The 18,810-nt window shown below is 41.0% G+C and overlaps 1 protein-coding gene across 7 annotated transcripts in view; it reads left to right on the top strand.

Annotated features, from left to right (window-relative positions):
* sorcs2 (sortilin-related VPS10 domain containing receptor 2) overlaps positions 1-18,810 on the top strand; it is a 336,249-nt gene that overhangs the window by 294,949 nt on the left and 22,490 nt on the right. For all 7 annotated transcript variants that reach the window (XM_038731474.1, XM_038731472.1, XM_038731473.1 and 4 more), the window contains exons 9-13: positions 3,389-3,568; positions 5,840-5,986; positions 8,223-8,325; positions 13,862-13,938; positions 14,161-14,252. In XM_038731474.1, the coding sequence (XP_038587402.1) occupies positions 3,389-3,568; positions 5,840-5,986; positions 8,223-8,325; positions 13,862-13,938; positions 14,161-14,252 (599 nt within the window). The remainder of the gene's footprint in view (positions 1-3,388; positions 3,569-5,839; positions 5,987-8,222; positions 8,326-13,861; positions 13,939-14,160; positions 14,253-18,810) is intronic.

Genomic DNA, 18,810 nt, shown 5'->3' with positions numbered 1-18,810 from the left:
TTCGTTGTAATCCTGTTTAGCGTTGGTTTCATATATTTCAAACAGAATAGAAATATGTTCAAACAAGTTGCTTGGCTGCTCTGTTTCCACTGTAAATTTAAGGTGAAAACTACAGACTTAGAGCAAGCACTTCAAAAGGTAAAGACAGATTAGGCAGAAGGGATTTACGGTAAATTTTAGAGTTGGACATTGCATCTAATCCATGTCATTTCACCGTCACTATGTTTAAGGAAAGCTTGTGGCCATGGTTAGAAACTAAACATGGTTAGAAAAGGAAAATATATAGGACTCTCAAGTCATAAATTTTTTTTACCCATCCATCTGCCCAACACTACTTTTGCCTGTGTTCCTAACAGACAACTGTCATAACGTTGGCATTTGAACAAACAACAAATGCTGAATTGTGATTATGCACCAAGCATAATCACAGTTTAGAACTGGTAGGCCATAGGCCACAGTCTGTAATATCCCGGTCCAGACCTATATTTTAGACTCATTGGTCTGCTGGACAACTGACAACAAACCATAATCCTACTTCAAAGAATCTTGGTGTTTTCTCAAAATGTTATATTAACATTTTTCTTGTTCTCTTGAGATTTATCAAAATCTTTTTGCCTCTTCATGCAAAGAGGAATGGTATACTGCTGTTTGGCTAATCAAGAACTGATTGATCTTGACTCATGTAAAAAGGTGATCAAATCCTTTTCAGTAAATACAGTAAATATGCAGAAAATTATGCATGTATAAGCATACATATTTATAAAATTGTGCTGTGTTTACACATGTTCAGTCAGTGTTGTCTGCGTATATTTATGTCCTACCTCGACACATCTTCTGTAGCGTAGGATTACTCTGGCGGGTGGAGGACTGACTCTGAATGTTAAAAGGCAGCAGGAGTTGAAGTTTGCACACTTCCTAGTGCCAACTCCCCCTCAAGATCCAAACTGCTGCCTGAGCTGAGCTGTCAGCCGCATACTCAGGCTCCAGCACGGTGCTTTACAGGAGGAGAGGGATAGAAGAAAGGAGAAAGGAAAGGTAGATGGAGGGGGAGGTGGAAGGAAAAGTAAATGAGGTAGAATTTTTGTGTTTCAACTCAAACAAGATGCTGTCATTGTGTTATACTGTGCTATTATAGTGATTAGTTGGCTGTTGGCAGGTTGGTTGATTTGTTCATTGTTTGCAGGTTGTATTTATGAATTTAAGGATGAGGGAGGAGAGAATGGAAAAAGATATAAGACAGTGGTTCTCAAAGTGGGGGTCTCTGAGGTGGTTCCAGGGGGTCCCCAGCAAAAAGGGCAATCATTTATTTTTACTATAATTCCATCCATAAGTAAGTATTTTGGTCATGGATTTCATACACTTTCCGGAACAAAACATCTAAAAGCCAAAATCCTATCAAATGGGCGATCCTGGACAAAACCTTCTCAAATGGGAATTATCAAATTTGCGTCAGTTTAGGCATCCTTGACGTGAAAAAGAGAACCACTGGTATAGGAGATATCTTTTATCAGGAATACCATTTTCATTTTCCCAGTCATATTGCTGTTGTCAGTAACAAACAGGGTACCATATTTTGTCATTGTATGTGGATAGATACATGGAGGCATAAACATTTCCCACAGTTAGTTAGAGCAAATATTTGTAGAGATTGTTGGGTTGGGAGATTGCTGAGTCTGTTGGCAGGTACTGTTGGTTGGTCTGTTAGTAGTTTAGTTGATTGATAAGGTCAATTACCAACACATTCTCATTCCCAACTTGTCACATATGGAAGCATGATCAAGACCCCTTGGCTTGTTTTTTAACACCCTGGGTACCCCTTTTGCTTTGTTTTTGGATATGTAGGGATCGGTGGTCATGTTAGCAACAATAAATATGCAACGTTCGGTTAGACTCTCAAAATAAAATTAGTGGATAACATTGTGAAATGTCGCAATTTGGTTAAGTTTAGGCACTAAAACTACTTGGTTAGGCTGCTTGTAGCTAGCGTAACCTACATAATTTCACTAAAAACAATCAATGTTTGTTTCACACAAGAAACGAACACTGGCCTCCTGGGAGAAAGTCCAGTTTCATAAATGAGGCTATGGGGCTTCCGAGTGAATTACAAACTGACGCCAACAGCTCTTGACCATGCATCCATATGTGACAACTTAGGAGAGGGAAGATTTGAATGACAGACTAAGTGACTGATTGCTTGACATTGTCATACATAGAAACTGCATCTCTATCACCAGTTACAATCATAACAACTTGTTTAAGTATCTGCACATGGTAATGGCAGTATGCTATGTCCACCAGTTATGAGTTGTGGTGTTGTTTTGACCTCGGTAGACGTTTTGTGAGAAACCTGAGTTGCATGCTCTAGGGTTAGAGTTAGGGTTAAATGAAAAACAACTTCTACATAAAGCATGAGGCGCAGAGTTATCCAATATAAGTGGAACCCTCGCCATAACCTTAACCATTGAAAGGGATATTGGGCCAAGAAATCAACCAGTTTCTCCAGTTCGTGTCCTAGTTGTATTAGAGTGAACTGAACACCAATGGGTACAACTTTGTACAAGTTGTCTTCCTGGCAATATGTGCACAGCTTGCTGGGTCACTCAGATACAGTACATTTATGAATATGAAGATCAGCGCACAGCTTTCAATACTGTTATTACTCTGAGACACAACCATAAATCCAAGGGTAATTGAGCTCTAGTGTTTTTTCTAAGCGAAATGGCAGAGTGTCAATGTTCTAGACACACCTTCTCGGGCACTTCCCCCCGCGCTCTGATGGCTTTATCTTCAAATGTTATGTTAATGTAATCACTATAACACAGAGAAAGTGCTGAGTCGCTCTTTGCACCGTCGTTACCGTCATTCATGAGTGATGAAGTAATTTGCATCGAAGGCTCACAAGCTTTGACAAGAACACCTAACAAGTTTTCTAAGCTGCCAAAAACAGTTTTTCGATGGGTAAAGCGTTCTCTTATCTCCCCCCGTTTGTTTCTCTGACTCTGTAGCTCTGTTTATCGGATTATGTTCTCTGGCTCACAGTGAGTTACTGTCAAACTTTTCTGTGAATCAGACTTTGCTGGTTTTACAGCTTTATCTTTCTTATCCCCATCTGTCATCACTTGCTGCTTTTATTTAATTTTCTACTTTACCCTTAACTTGTTTTCCACTTGTGCTATTTTTCACTGGCTAATATCTTCTTCCTGCTTTTCATGCATTTAGTCTTTTGGAACTCTGAGAGCTTTCTCTGTTGTCTGTTTCTTCACTAGTTTCCTCTTCTCTTCCCTCTGCTCTATCATTCCCAATACCACTGTTTCAGAAAATACATTCCCTTGTTGACCCCCACTTCTCCTTTTCTCTCCTCCCTCCACCCCTCCATCTCTGCCCCCAGGATGTTCAGATAGTGAGTACGGACGAGAACCAGGTCTTCCTGGCCCTCCAGGAGTGGTACCAGTCAGACACATATAACCTGTACCAGTCGGACTCCCAGGGTGTCTACTATTCCATCGTCCTGGAAAATGTTCGCAGCACCAAGCAGCCAGAGGAGAATGTCCTCATCGACGTTCTTGAGGTGAGATGGAGTGGAGGAGTGGGACATTATGCATAGAATACTAGTACTGGTACATAGAGTACTTTGCAAACAAACCTCAGTTTTAAAGTGCATGAAATTTCTATGTTATTAGTTATAGCCCCGTGAACACAGCTGAGTCCAAATCTAAGCAGGGTCTAAATGCTAAATGTAAGCTCCATCTCCACACAGTGTTATCTGTGTCCAGAGCAGCCAATCGGTGTAAAGCTTGAAAAAGAACCATTTCGTCATGCTCACCGGATAAAGCTGTCACAATGGTTTATTTTTTTCATTGTCAACAAATCCCGTTAAAAGACCAAAACTAACAAAGTTTTAGTCTCTTTCTGACTTTCCTACCCTGTGTGTGGAACAAAAAACCCACCGGTGCCAACTGATGTTGTGAATCTTTAAAAGTTAGTAGGGATGGCCGGAGTAGCTGGAGTGAAAACGTCCAGGAATCCAATAAAAAGCAGGAAAGAACCACAAAACTGGAACTGTTGTGGAGAAATACTACACAGTGGACATGCTAGTGGTAACCTTTAATTTCACAAGATAATGTAAGTTATGACTTTGGACCTAAAGCTAAGTTACTGTTGTAGATGGTAGGCTAGTTAGATGGACATGCTAACCACTTACGTTAGAGCAGAGAAACAGACTGTTTAATCCATTTCTTACAATTTTGCGCTCCAAAGGCTTCCCCCTTCAAACAAGTGCAGAGTATCGCTCAAACTACAGACCCATGCACACCACTTCAGTATGCAGTATGTAAATCCAAAGCTACTGGTCAATCATTGTTTGGGGCAAGGGTTTAGCAAACAGTCAGTTATACAGTAGGCACAATGACTATTTTTCCTCCACCTAAATAGATATTAAATGTATCTATTCAGTCACTGATGTCTTACTTTACTTATTCAGGCAATCTTACATTAAAAATGTAGACATCTGTTTAAGGTCTCAGACGCTTTCATTCTGTGTGTTCTAGCAGTCTAGCAGCTATTGTTCATTTCTGTGTCACCTGAGCGTTTTGGCAAGGCCTCTAGATAAATGGGTGCAGAGGACATGAACACAGTAGAGGAGGAGGAAGGAGAAAGGAAGTGTTGGAGGAAAAGGAAGAGGAGGTGGACCATGTATTGCAAAGGACCTCACTACAGAACTCATTTCCTCCTTCGCTCTCATCCCTCGCTCCAGGCTGCACTCTCATCATCACATGCTGTAGCTACAGATAGAGAGGCAAACAACATACAGGGGACGGATAAAGACGTGGGGCAGAAGGAATAAACAAAATGGAGATGAAGAAGTGCAGACAGAAACAAGAGAAGTCAGAAGTCCAGAGGGAATACAAGCAGGCTTATGTACTTTGATTTAAACAATTACGTTGTTTCACTCTATAAACATCAGTGCTACATAATAGATAGCAAAGGGAGCTGGGGGAGTGTGCGGATGGAGACATGTCTGACATGCTGCCAGGCTCTGTTTAAGTGTTCGTCTGCGCTGTCTTCATCGTCGTCTCGCTGTTTAATGTTTCAACTTCAGAGCCTGTAGCTAACAACCTCAAAGCTTCAAAAAAAAACATGCAGTATGTATTGATTTCAGTGAATTAAACTTTTACAGCCCTGCAGTCTGTCAGTGGTTTCCTCCAAGTAACATGCGTTGCTCTGTAATACACCGCGCTATGGGTAATCAGCTTTCAACCACTGCTGGCAGTTAAGAGGCACGTTCTCTTATGTTCTGGTTAATATTCTATATGTAGCTGTATAGTTCAACCCAGTTCTCCCCTCATCCCATATTCTCTGACTATGTTGGGAAAATTACAATTTGAAGATCCGGTTACTCGATTAAAGTGAGATTTTGGATGTTTTGAAAGAATTGATAACACATTGTTCCACTAACAAATGAAAAGTTTAATTCGTTAGCCATGAACAAAGCACCCTTGTTTGTATGACCAGTAGCTTATAGTGGCTGTTGTAAGCTACTGTTAGCAAACTTTAGATTAATATTGTATAACTGACTTTAATGAGTCTCTTCACTGACTTTAAGATTCTTCTTTGCTTGTGCTACTGTAAATGCTACATTTTAGTATTTACTATTGGACTGTAATTTCCACTTGTGGCCACAGTTCACTGTTGTTGTTATATGTATAATTGAGCGGAAAAAAGAAAAAATGATGAGTGACAGTGACGAGTGTCAATGCTACATTATGCCATTGCTGTGTTACTTTATTAACTTACTGTATTAAGTTAACACTAGCTATTGTAAATCTGCCTTGCTTCCCAGGTACGTGGAATTAAAGGAGTCTTCTTGGCCAATCAGAAGATCGATGGCAAGGTTACAACTCTCATCACCTATAACAAAGGACGAGACTGGGAACCCTTGGCCCCACCCACTATTGACATGAATGGCAAGCCAATCAGCTGCAAGGCGGTGAGCACTGACTACAATGTGATAACTGCTGTTAGTTTGCAGCTTTAAAGTAAATGTGTTTGCAGTTAGCATGTCCACATACCAGTGTAGTCAGGTTCCAATATGGTGTTTGGTTAGGGCTGACCTCGAATAGTCGAAGAGTTGATGCTTCAATGGGCGGAGCATGATTTGACTGTCAACAGGTGCGTTTCACTTCATGCAGCGCTGCGCAGCGCTGACTTATCGTGATGCATGCTGGACTTAAAATAGGGCATGCTGGCTAGAAACTTTCGACAGCACTGCAAAATGTCACCGTGTCACATGACATTAAAGCCTCGCGGGAGTAAGGCGGCTGCAGGCACAGTTGCTTTTCTCTGGCTGCACAAAAGTTGGAACCACCTTTTTCTTTGCAAAAGCCGCGAGATCAGTCATTGATCCCAGCTCACAGTAAGCTCCCGCAGGTAGAGTGTCCAGCTTGATGGCGCCGTTTTTATTCCCCGCCCCTGCACCTGCAGCTCATGTTAGACCATCAAGTCGGCGAAAGTCAGCCGCAGTCATCTCGAAAGCACATAATCTCACAGTCCAAGCGTCCCAGCAAAATGAGGATCATGCCATTTTGGCAATATGAGACTGCTGAACGTCTTATTTTACATGGAACTACCACTTTTTTCCCAATAAGATAATAAACAGCCCATTCCAATATAAATATCAACATATAATGCTGTAAATAAACATGTAAAAAGAAAAAAGCTTTTAATAAATGTTTTTAAAGGGCGTGAATAAATCCAATGCGTAACATGTATGTGTAGCCTAGTGTCAGAGAGACGGAGCCCCAGCCTCACCATAATGTCCTCTAAGGTGTGACAGCCTGTGTTCCCTTTAAGGATAGGCCAGACACCTATAACATATGCTAACTCTCACAGAAGCAGGTTCAGAGAAAGGAATAATTTATGCAAGGTATCATGGGGTGAGGAATAAGCTGGACAGGTCAGATCCATGACAGGTAGCAGTGCTTTGCTGTCTGCCACACTTTCTGTCTGAAATTCTAAACCTAGTGGCTTGAAAATATTTTTATTTTCATTGATATACTTTTACGGTGATGTGAAGTGCACTCCTAAAGCTGCACATACTTGATACTGCTACTACTCGCCTATGTATTCAAACTTTGTATCTGTCAACCAGGCTGTTCAGAATGTGAACACACAGTCACAGAAGTGTTGTGCTTTGAGGAATGTGTATGAGAGGCCTGCCTACAGCAGCTTGTCCATTCAGCTTGTCAAAGTTGCTCCTGCGGTGCTAGGCCAAGAGCAATGACTCACAGCAGTCTGATATCCATACATCCCACCTCACAGGGAGATGCTGTAGCAGGAGAGCGAGTCTGATCCTTTATTTGAACCACCACTCTAGTCAGCTGACAGATTTAAAGGGAGACAGCTCCAGACACACACACACACTTCTTCTTCTCGTTGGCCTCCTGTATTCATGTTTATTGACGAGAGAGACACACATCATCTCGCTGACATTACCAGTCACCAGGCTAGACAAAGCCAGATACTAGATTGAATTTGTCACTGTATCAGGCACACATGTCAGCTTTACCCATTACCTTACCATCTGACAGAGGCTGCTGACAGTACTGACCTCTTGTACGTACAGAAGCGCTTTGTCACAATGTCTGAATGAAGTGTATTGGAGATGTATCCACACAATATGGTGTTGGAACAAGGACAAACAGGTATTTAGCGTTCCCTCTAAAATGAGATCACCATGCTGTGTATAGACAATGATATAGTAATGGTATGGTATAGTAATATGAGCTGCTAACACTTCAGACTAATTTATCCTAACTCCCTGAAACTGAGAAACACACGTGGTCTGACGCTTCAGTGTTTTTGCAAAGTGATGGATTTGTGTCAGACAGTCTCATGCTATCCGTTATCCTCTGCCTATTGAGGTTTAAAGCGTCAAGATCAAAGTCCCTGATGCTCTTATTTGAAATGAATTAGCATGCATTAAAGATCTTTCCCCATGTTAAATTTGATTAAGAGCACAGCTCCTCATGCTAAGCTGTATGTCTGCAGGATCATCAGGTGTCTGTGTGGTAAGACTTAAATGTGTTCAGTTTCCCTACTATACCTCTGAAGCTATTTTCTAGTATTAAAACTCCTTGTTACGGATCTACTGTGAAACGAGCTATTAAAAGTGCATCTGTGTGTATGGCGTGGAAGAATGACCCCCTTGAGTTTCTGTTCTGCAGCCCGACTGTCACCTCCACCTCCACCTGCGCTGGGCGGACAACCCCTATGTGTCTGGGACTGTCCACACCAAAGACTCTGCTCCAGGTCTCATCATGGGTGCTGGTGAGTCTCCAGAGCAAATACTGTTTCTTTCTTAACCGTGTGTGACCTTCTCTGTGGGTGACCTTTTATAAATCTTTTTCCAACTTGTTAATTGATACAATCAATGTTTCTGGTTCACCTATAGTAAGAATTGTAACCCCCCCCCCCCCCCCCCCCCCCCCATAGATAGATAAATAGATGGATAGATGGATAGATGGATGGATAGATGGATGGATGGATGGATGGATGGATGGATGGATGGATAGATAAGTATATACTCACATATCGTCGCATGAATCCTTTCTGTTTCTCAGTTTGCACCTCCTCTCCTCACATATTAGTCCCTCCCTCCCAAGATGCGAGCGGAGGAGTTGAGGCATTACAGGCATTTAACAAAATAAGCCATCCTTGATTTGGAGCCTTGATTTTAAAGCAATCATCTGTCCATTGTTCTGTTACGGCCCGCCACTGTATTGTATGAGCTCTGTTTGATGAGCATAACAGTGTTCTTGAGAGCTCATATATTTACTTGTGATTATGTAACATGAATGTGTCGCAGGACTTTTGGAATGACGTGCAGACTGCATAATGGGCAATTTGACTTCTATATGACAACATGACATACAGCCAATCAAAGAGAATGTTATTGTTATCGCAACAATACACATCAACATCTGAGAAAGTCAGACAGAACCACACATGTAAGAAAACTGTTTAGAAGAAGTAGACGTAGCCGCTGTGACGTCACCCATTGGTTTCTGCTTTGAAGCCTCGAGTTTGGAATATTGGCCGTCACCATCTTCATTTTTTGGAATCAGATGTGACCATATTTGGACGAGAGGTTAGAGCTGGTGAGGAATACGCTCTGGTAACTACCAATCACAAGGTATCCAAGCCCTAAACCATACCCTGCTTTATTGTCTATTTCTTTTTGTGATGTGATTTGTGAAGAAGACTTGAAGGTGGTGGTTGAGATCATAAACTCATTAAGAAATTATTAACTGAGGTAATAAATCAAGTGAGAAGTAGGGTCGTTTTGCCTTTAAGTCCAATGCAATCATACTTCCTTTTGCAACAAGTAACAAGTATAGTCGCCCCCTCCTGTTCGTAAGAAAGAATGTAAGTTTAAGGCACTTCCACAGTGGTTCCCGCTTGCTCTTAGTGTCATTATAAAAAGTGACAGACGAGTATCGGCATTTTGGCAGTTGAGGAGAGATCAAATTGAATATTTCTCATATTTAGATACAATGTACAAGAGCGAGACTGATGATACTGGATGTGGCAGTGTTTGTGGATTATAAATGCCCATGTGTGTCTTTGTTTCTGTGTGTGTGGTTTGTTTTTGTCTGCAGCCTCTACAATGGCACTCCATTATATGCAAACAGTCGACGTGGCTGAGCTTAAAAAAGTGTCACTCCTTCAGAAACAAACCTCCATTTACCCTGAGAAGAGCTTTGACTCAAGTATTCCTTTTTTGTCTGTGCAATGGTGGGGTATAAATCCACACTGCCTCATGCCTGAGCGCTCTAACACACAGAGGAGTCCACCGAACTGCCAGCCATTTTACTTATTGAATACTTCACCATGTTTGTTTGTGCACGGGCACTCCTGACGGAAAGCAAAACACTGAATAAGGATAAGTGAGCCGCCTGTGTCTCTTTATGGGATAGGGAAAAGAAGCTATCTAGGTCATGCCTTGCATCTCTCTGTCCGCTATTGGGAGACAATTTCTGCCAGAAAAGAAACCAAACAAAAGCCATGCAATGTTTTGTACAAAAATTTTATGTTATTTCAATCGAAATCATGACCTTTTAAAGAGGCATTCCACCAAATTTACACATGAAAGTCCAGTTTACTTATGAGGACCACTACTCAGCCTGTGAAATCAGTAGAATGCCTTTTTGGACTTCAGGGGTCTGATAAAAATAAGGGTTAGGGACTTCCTTCTTGTTTGGCGTCTGCTTCTAAACTTAAAAGTAAAACCCAGTAAGTAAAAACGACGTCTAATAATTATCCTTCCCCTTGCCTCAAACTGTGCACATTTGATGACAGCTGCAAAATACAAAAATCGCCATTAAGCATTGTTATTATACCAAATTAGGAAATATTTCATCTGTTATGTCTTATAGAGGCTATGCAAGAACAGCACATATATCACTGGGATGTCAAAAAGGCTAAGACATAAAATGAACAGCGTGTTCTCTAACATTGTGACGTCAGATCCCAGAGAGGTCTGAGACCTGAAAGCCCTCGTATAAACAAACTGCGGTAAAACTCCAGTAATAGAAACCAATAGGCTGGGTTTGGATGGAGAAGTGGTGTGTGAAAAGTATTGTCAATACCAATCACAGATGTAAATCTACACTGTAAGAACCAGCTTATAGAATTTACTCAATAAACATGAGGTAACGATTTGCATTCTAGTTGTCTGAGTACAAGTGAAGGGTACCTAAATGTATTAACTATAATATTCTAAAAAGAATTAGGTAAAGTCTACCTAACATTTTTAAATACATTATACAACTGATTACTTATAAAAATTGAGTAATATTTAACGATTTTAATAATATACCGTTCAAAAGTTTGGGGTCACTTATTTTTTAAAGAAAAGCACTGTTTTAATCAATGAAGATAAAATTAAATTAATCAGAAATCCAGTCTAGACATTATTAATGTAGTAAATGAATATTCTAGCTGGAAACGGCTGATATTTAATGGAATATCTACATAGGTGTACAGAGGCCCATTTCCAGCAACCATCACTCTTGTGTTCTAATGGTACATTGTGTTAGCTAATTGTGTTAAAAGGCTAATTGATGATTACAAAACCCTTGTGCAATTATGTTAGCACAACTTAAACCTGTTGTGCTGATTAGAGAAGCTATAAAACCGGCCTTCCTTTGAGCTAGTTGAGTATCTGGAGCATCAGCATTTGTGGGTTCGATTAAACTCTCAAAATGGCCAGAAAAAGAGAACTTTCTGCTACATTTCCAACTATGGTGTGTACTGCTCTCTTCAGCACAAACGGGCTCTAACCAGAATAGAAAGAGAATTGGGAGGCCCGGGTGCACAACTAAGCAAGAGGACAAGTACATTGGAGTCTCTAGTCTGAGAAATAGACGCCTCACAGGTGCTCAGCCGGCAGCTTCATTAAATGGTATCCGCAAAACGCCAGTCTCAACGTCCACAGTGAAGAGGCGACTCCGGGATGCTGGCCTTCTAGGCAGAGTGGCAAAGAAAAAGCCATATCTGAGACTGGCCAATGAAAGGAAACGATTAAGCTGGGCAAAAGAACACAGACACTGGACCAAGGAAGATTGGAAAAAAGTGTTATGGACAGACAAATCCAAGTTTGAGGTGTTTGGATCACACAGAAGACCATTTTGAGACGCAGAACAAGTGAACAGATGCTGGAGGAGACGCCATCTGGATCACTCCATTTTGCAACGCCATGCCATACCCTGCGGACAGCGCTTAAATGGAGCCAGTTTCCTCCTACAACGGGACAATGACCCAAAGCACACCCCCAAACTATGCAAGAAATATTTAGCAGTCAGCTGGTATTCTGTCTGTAATAGAGTGGCCAGCGCAGTCACCAGATCTCAACCCTTTTGAGCTGTTGTGGGAGCAGCTTGACTGTATGGTACGTAAGAAGTGCCCATCAAGCCACTCCAACTTGTGGGAGGTGCTTCAGGAAGCGTGGGGTGAAATTTCTTCAGATTACCTCAAAAAATTGACAGCTAGAATGCCAAAGGTCTGCAAGGCTGTAATTGCTGCAAAATGGAGGATTCTTTGACGAAAGCAAAGTTTGAAGGACAAAATTATTATTTCAAATAAAAATCTGTATTTCTAACCTCGTCGATGTCTTGACTATATTTTCTATTCATTTTGCAACTCATTTGATGAATAAAAGTGTTTTCATGGAAAACATGAAATTGTCTGGGTGACCCCAAACTTTTGAACGGTAGTGTATATAATAATCTAAAATAACAATAATACAAAAGTTGTACAATATAACTAACCAGCTATTACTTCAAGGAATGTCAGCTTTACTTAAAAAATGTTACAAAAAGGACACTGATGATGCAATGCCAGTCACTTCTTATTCCAACCAGTCTATTAGGGCGGCTACTGACAATGTGGTGACGTGACTCTAAGTTATGGTGGCTCACCATTGCAAAATATATACTTGCACGGTCACAAACCAGTGATCTCAGGCACGTGAGGCAGACACGCTGACGAGGAGGCTAAAACCCAGTCTTTAAGTTTAGACCCAGTTCAAAAGCACAGTCACAATTTCCCAGCAGTCAGTGGGGCACTTTCAGGAAGACTCTCCTGGCTTCAACAAATTGGTGTGTGTAGGCCTACGCAGCGGGGCCGGATGACATTAAAACTTCAAGTGTAAAAGCCAGGATCAGAGTTAAGAGTAAGATGTTCAGAGTTAATATTTATACAATTACACTTACAGGTTTGACTCAGTGACACTTTGTTTTTACACAAGTTCCTCATCAACTGAGAGTCTGACTGTAATGGATCTGACTGTATCAGAGTAGATATAACTCTACATTTACTCAAATTTCCCTAACACCAAAATGCTCTTCTCAATTTGCTGTAGACTTTGTTTTTTTCAAACACAAAGTCACTTAATAGTCAGACAAAAACAGTCCTAATTCTATCCCTAGGCTCAGGACTTATGTCTTGAATCTCTGAATAGATTTTAATATGTTTTTTATGTTGCAATTGTAACTGTTAAAAAATAGGTAGTGTAGCTACAATTTACCCATATTATAGATTTCCCTTGCTGACTAATTTACATTCAGTAAAGTTTTAATCATTTGTATGGGTTGTATTTACCACCCTCCAAAATCCTTTTTTTCAGTGCATGTTTTACAGCTGAAGTCTCTGAGACCCTGAATAAAAGTAATGTCATTTTCTGTAGTGCACTTATGAAACTCATCAGCTACAAATCAGGTTTTGAATCATTTCTCATAAGATTAGGGAAAGCGTCCAGCCCATTTGCTGAGTATGTTCTTGAGCAGTTAAATAGGAAGGGGTTAAAACGATGACAACGCGAAAATTAAAAAATCAATGTGATTTGTTAATAAGTCCATTTTTTTGACTGAACCTTTTGACTTTACTGTTTGATTTTTTTCCCTAACTTTATCATTTCTAGTTTTCTTTTCTGGGCAGTCATTGACCTCAATTAATCTTATTTCTAACAGACAGACATGACATAGACATTTTTCTTATCAAACAAAGCAAACCCACCTTTTCTGTCATATTTAAGCATATTTAACACATTTTTAGGTTCATTAGGTACAATTTTCCAAGGCCCTCTTCCCATTTGGTAAGTTGCTAAAGGGAAAGTAAAGCAATAAGGAGTTCTAAGGAGGAACCCTGGACATCTGCAACGTCCTGTCTGTTTGCTTATTCACTATCTAGTCTCCTCAGATCTGTTCTCTCTGTGTTCTCCCCTCTCTTTGAATCTGTTGTTGTTGCTCGCCTCATGTGAGCCTCCCTGTCTGATGAAATTTTCAATTCCTCGTCTTTCCTCCAGGTAACCTTGGTTCCAAGCTAGTGGAGTATAAGGAAGAGATGTACATCACTTCAGACTGCGGGAAGACGTGGAGACAGGTACTTCACGTCCTCCTGTGCCTCTCTTTTCCCCTCTCTCCACTCTGCACCCCCCTCTCTGCTGTCCCCCTCCTAACTTCTCACAACCTGCAGAGATATAAAATCCAATCTCCCCAGGTTTCTTTTTCTCCACACTGTTTTTTTTAGTATGGCTTGTACAACTTGGATGATACATTTTGAAGATAAACCACCCCCCAACCTTTTTATGTTACACCTTTCTAGGTTTTCGAGGAGGAGCATCACATCCTGTACCTGGACCATGGTGGGGTCATTGTTGCCATCAAGGACACCTCTATTCCCCTCAAGATCCTCAAGTAAGATTACTGTTGTATCACTGTATCAATGACGAGACTGGCTGAGATCATTATGTTCTTGACTTTCTTTTAAAAAACATTAGTCATAGTCATAAAACAAAGACAACCAAAAGCCAGGCTGAAAGGTTTGTTAACCTGCATATATACAATTGATCGTGTTGACGTCGTCATGCATCATCATTATTACCCTGGCTTTGCCTTGGCACCCTATTTTAATTGACAGCGTAGGTGTCAATTAAAATAGGGTTTCAATTTTGATTCATGAATGTGCAAAAGAGCTGAACGAAGTGGAATATAGATCAGAGGGTGATTCAAGACATCGCCAGCCAATCGCATCACTGGTCTCGTCCCTCTGAAACAGCTGAGCCAATCGCAGAGATGCAGGCAACAATCGTTCAGCTTTACCGTGATCACATCAATCAGTCATAATTCAGTATAACACGTGATGCAATTCAACAATAAAACATGGAGCACCACTTTTGCTACAAAGACAGTTGGGAGGAGGCTACCAATCAACCTGTGAGTCCCGCTGCTTTCAAACGCTACAGGGATTTAATGAACTGAAGGAGATGCTTTTTATAAAGTCTAAATCTGCTGTGGACGGCAGATACTGTAAGTGTATCGTTGATCACTGCTTTAACCATATTAAACATCTAAAAGCTTGGGTAGGCAACATTGGAGAATCAGCAAGAGATTTCATGAAATCATTTCATCCGGCGCTTATTACAGTCCTTTCAACAGCTACAGATACTGGATTGTTTTCCTTTCTGTGTCAGAGCATTTGATTTATTGATTGGATATAAAATGTGGGTATAGATGCAGACAGAGAGACTGAAGTTTAAAGGTTTATTTGACAGGAGAATGTGCAGTGACGATCTTCTGGTGGGGAATTTCTATGAGCGGGGTAGCGGGCAGTAGCAGGGCAAAAACCCAACACGGCAGACAATGGCGCTCTCCTTCTCCAGATCCAATAACCTGAAGCACGCAAGCAAACGAGGACTCGGGGAAAAGTCATGCAGCTAGAAAAAGGGCACAATTCAAAGTACTGTCTCAAAGTTTTGGCCAGAGCATGAATACCACTGAGGTGAAAAGACAATTTGTCAAGGAATAGAGTGTTGAGCCAGTGTGTAAACTGATTATAGATGGTCGTCAGCAGCGCAGAGGAGCAACAGGTGATTAGATTATTGGAGTCTAGGGAGGAGAGCCAGGAAGGGCCCCACCCAAATTCACACAGGGAGAACAATCACATCTACTGGCTGCTGAGTGTTTAATTAAAATAGTTTATTTACATTTCAAGCATTATACCATTATTGCTGCTTTTTTTATTATTATGATTATTTTGGGTGAACTGACCCGTCAAAGCCCAAAAAATCAGTGCATGGAGTGTTGGTACGGGCTTCAGAGCTTCTATACAGGGAAAGATCAGTTAGTTCCCGGTCTAGCACTGTACCCTTCAAAATCATTTAAGATCATCCAACTCTCTCACAGCTCACACAGACTATTTTAAGCTCAGCAAGATGTTATCACATCAACCTTAATAAATAAGGATGAAATAATGAGAAACCACAGATAAGGGAGTACTCAGAAAAACATTTATCACAGACCTAAATCTAATGACCTTTCAGCGGGGCCCTCATCTGTCCCTCTGTGAACTTGTCCTTCACGTTTTTTTCCCTCTCTCATGCCTCAGCTAAATCAATAACCCCAAAGGCTCTGGCAGTGTGGTGGAAAACATGTCGTAAAGACCGTGGAGAGCTGTGAAAGCGTGAGAAAAGGCAACTTCTTCAAAGTGAGATGAGCACAATTTTTACCACTTCATTACACAAGATGACCGTATTGTTATCACCTCATCAGGTGCTGAGATTTCTGGCCTCCAAAACTCTCCCTGGCCTGCGTTCAATTTTGTGCAGCCAGAAACTCTCATCTTAGTTTCATGACCCCCAATAATTCTTTCTTTCTCAACTGCTCCATAATGGAGCACAGTGTTTTTTGTGAGAGACTGAAAAGCATTGTTCTCAAGCCAAAAAAACCAATGAACGAACAGCAATGTTATCCTAGTGTTTCGCACATTGATTTCTTACACGCCTGCTCTAATTAGTCTCTATTGAAAAACTGCAACTTCACTGTTATAATGGCATTCTGTTATGGGTTGCAATTCCAAGTGGTCTCCCAACAGATCAGTAAACATTGTCAAGCCCCGTTTTTGATTCTATTCAAAGCAAGAAAAGTGGGAACTGCCCGGGGCAAAAAAACCCCAGGTTTACTGTGCGGCCATTCTTTATGGTCATTTGATTATTTGTAGCTTTGTGTTACTGGACTATGCACTACTACAGCACATCTACTGACATGATAAGGTCCTTAAGGTGGGTCCTGCTCTTTCACCTGATGTTGACACAGGGCCACAGGGCCTTGTGTTGAATGTAGTTGAAAGACCATTATTTCAGAGTCTTTGTTGTCAAGGTGCGTATTCTTAAATGAATTTGTGTTTAATCAAATGACCTCATAGCATGAGAATAGAGAATAAATTGCATTCACTGCATGCAAGTATTAATTAATATGATTCCTGATTAAGCTGGGCAACATATTTGAGGCATTCTTTTGCAAAAACAGATATTTTTTTGTTTATTATCCTAAATCATGTTTTTTTAGGGTGAGCTGCAAATGATATTAATCGATGTTCTTCTTTCTTTCATCTCTTTTGCAAAGTAACTCATGTAATATTAGATTATATTAAGTTTTATTAGCCTTGTTACTCACAGGTAATATTTTGATTTATTTTACACAGTAGTATCCAACGTTTCATCCTCCAGCTCTAGAAGACTTAGAAGTCAGGGCAGCAGGGATTTTGTTCTTCATACTACATAAAGTACGGAGTTCTACTCTTTAAGAATAAGCGCTTTTAATGAGACTGTGTGGACAGAGCTGACAGAAAAAAGGAAACAGTAGGAAGGCTAGAGAAAGAGAACTACAGCAATAGACAGAGAAAGGCTGAGGACAAGGCAAGCTGTAGCAAGAGAGGCATTTAGAGGAGAGCCAGGAGAGCCCTTGTCTCTGTGAAGAACCCCTCTTGACCTGAAACGCTCATTCACCAAGTCAAGTCCCCAGCATTTAGACACTCATAATGCTTTCTACATCCTGAAAACAAGACTTGTTCCCCGACTCCGCAGTGCCAGAGTCTCCGAAATAATTACACCATGTCCCCATGCGGGGTTAGGCTATCTACAACTGTGTACATCAAAGGAATGCCATTTGCAAGGCCGCTTGAAGAGCTGCGCATCTAGACTTTTAAAAGTCACACACTGAAATCATTTCATGTAATTCCCCAGCTCCTCTCACAGTTTTTTTAACACTGGGTAACTCAGACAATGCATTCATATCAGTTAATTATGGAAAGCCAGCAGGCTGAGAAATGAGATGTCACCATAACACGGCGGCTGGACAGGATTGTGTTATGTACACTTATGATTTATGATTGGATCCATGTACAATAAGTCTTGTTTTAAGGTTTCTTCATAGCACTGGAGGAATGGAGTAAAGGCTGGTGTGTGGCATGGAGCATAATTATAAGTTCGGCTCGCTAATCTATTTGATTACAGGGCTATCACTCCATCCATTTCTAATAATTCCGCGGGTATTAGCTGGAGGAAATGAGATATAATTGGATGTGTGACTGAGGGACATCGGTATGTAGAAGGCTGTAGTTGTCCTTGGCTGTAGGATGAAAATAGGTTGTTTAGTGCCTTGCTCAAGGGTAACTAGTCACTGATAGAATGTTCTGGGTGTTACTAATTAGTTTTGGAATTTGAATCATCAGTATGAAAGCCAATCCTATTTAAGGGCAAAAGTGTTTATCGCTGTTCCAAATGACCACACTTAAAAGCGGGGCATAAAGCCTTCCATCATAGCCTCCTCCTGGCTGCATCTCCCTGCATTTCTGATCTCTTTCCAAGAATTCTGTTAGTTAGAAGTCTGTTAAATATCTTTGTAGTCTCGGCAGGAAGACGGATGGGGACACCATTGGACAGTCTCTTCTCGAATGTTTTCTTGGTGTTGAACTCGGCTATACATGTGAAAAGAATCTGTGCGAAGAATGAATAAAGAGAGCTTGAGGGAAATTGACACCCTGTCTACTTTCACACCTCCGTACAGTTAGTAACAAAGTTACAAAATAGTCGGGACCAACAACCTCCTGATACTGCCTTCAAACTTCGATACACTTTTGTTTTTTATCTGGTTTTTCCGGCTTTGTTGCCAAAACATGCGTTACCACTGACATAAATACAGTCATTGGAAGATGGCTACTGGGTTTTTGGATCAAAGAGCAGCAGACTACAATCTACCCGGCCCAAACAACGAGACCAGGCACCACGGTGGGTGTGGTTATCGCTCAGAGGAGAGGAAAGAGAGCCAGGAGAGACTTATTCTGCTCCTAAAGATCCGGTCTGGACAAAATGGGACTCATGTTGACCAGACAATGGAATTCAGAGACTGCTGTGCCCACATTGTTACAGAGAACTGCACCATCAACATCCCGGATCAAGCACTTGGCTGTCAGCGC

This window comes from Micropterus salmoides, unplaced genomic scaffold, assembly GCF_014851395.1.
Source record: "Micropterus salmoides isolate LMB-PRFRI ecotype aquatic unplaced genomic scaffold, ASM1485139v1 Ms_hic_scaffold_2, whole genome shotgun sequence".
In the NCBI taxonomy this organism is placed as follows: Eukaryota; Metazoa; Chordata; class Actinopteri; order Centrarchiformes; family Centrarchidae; genus Micropterus; species Micropterus salmoides.
The sequence above is the reverse complement of the archived record's forward strand: the minus strand, read 5'-3'. Positions and strand labels throughout refer to the sequence as shown.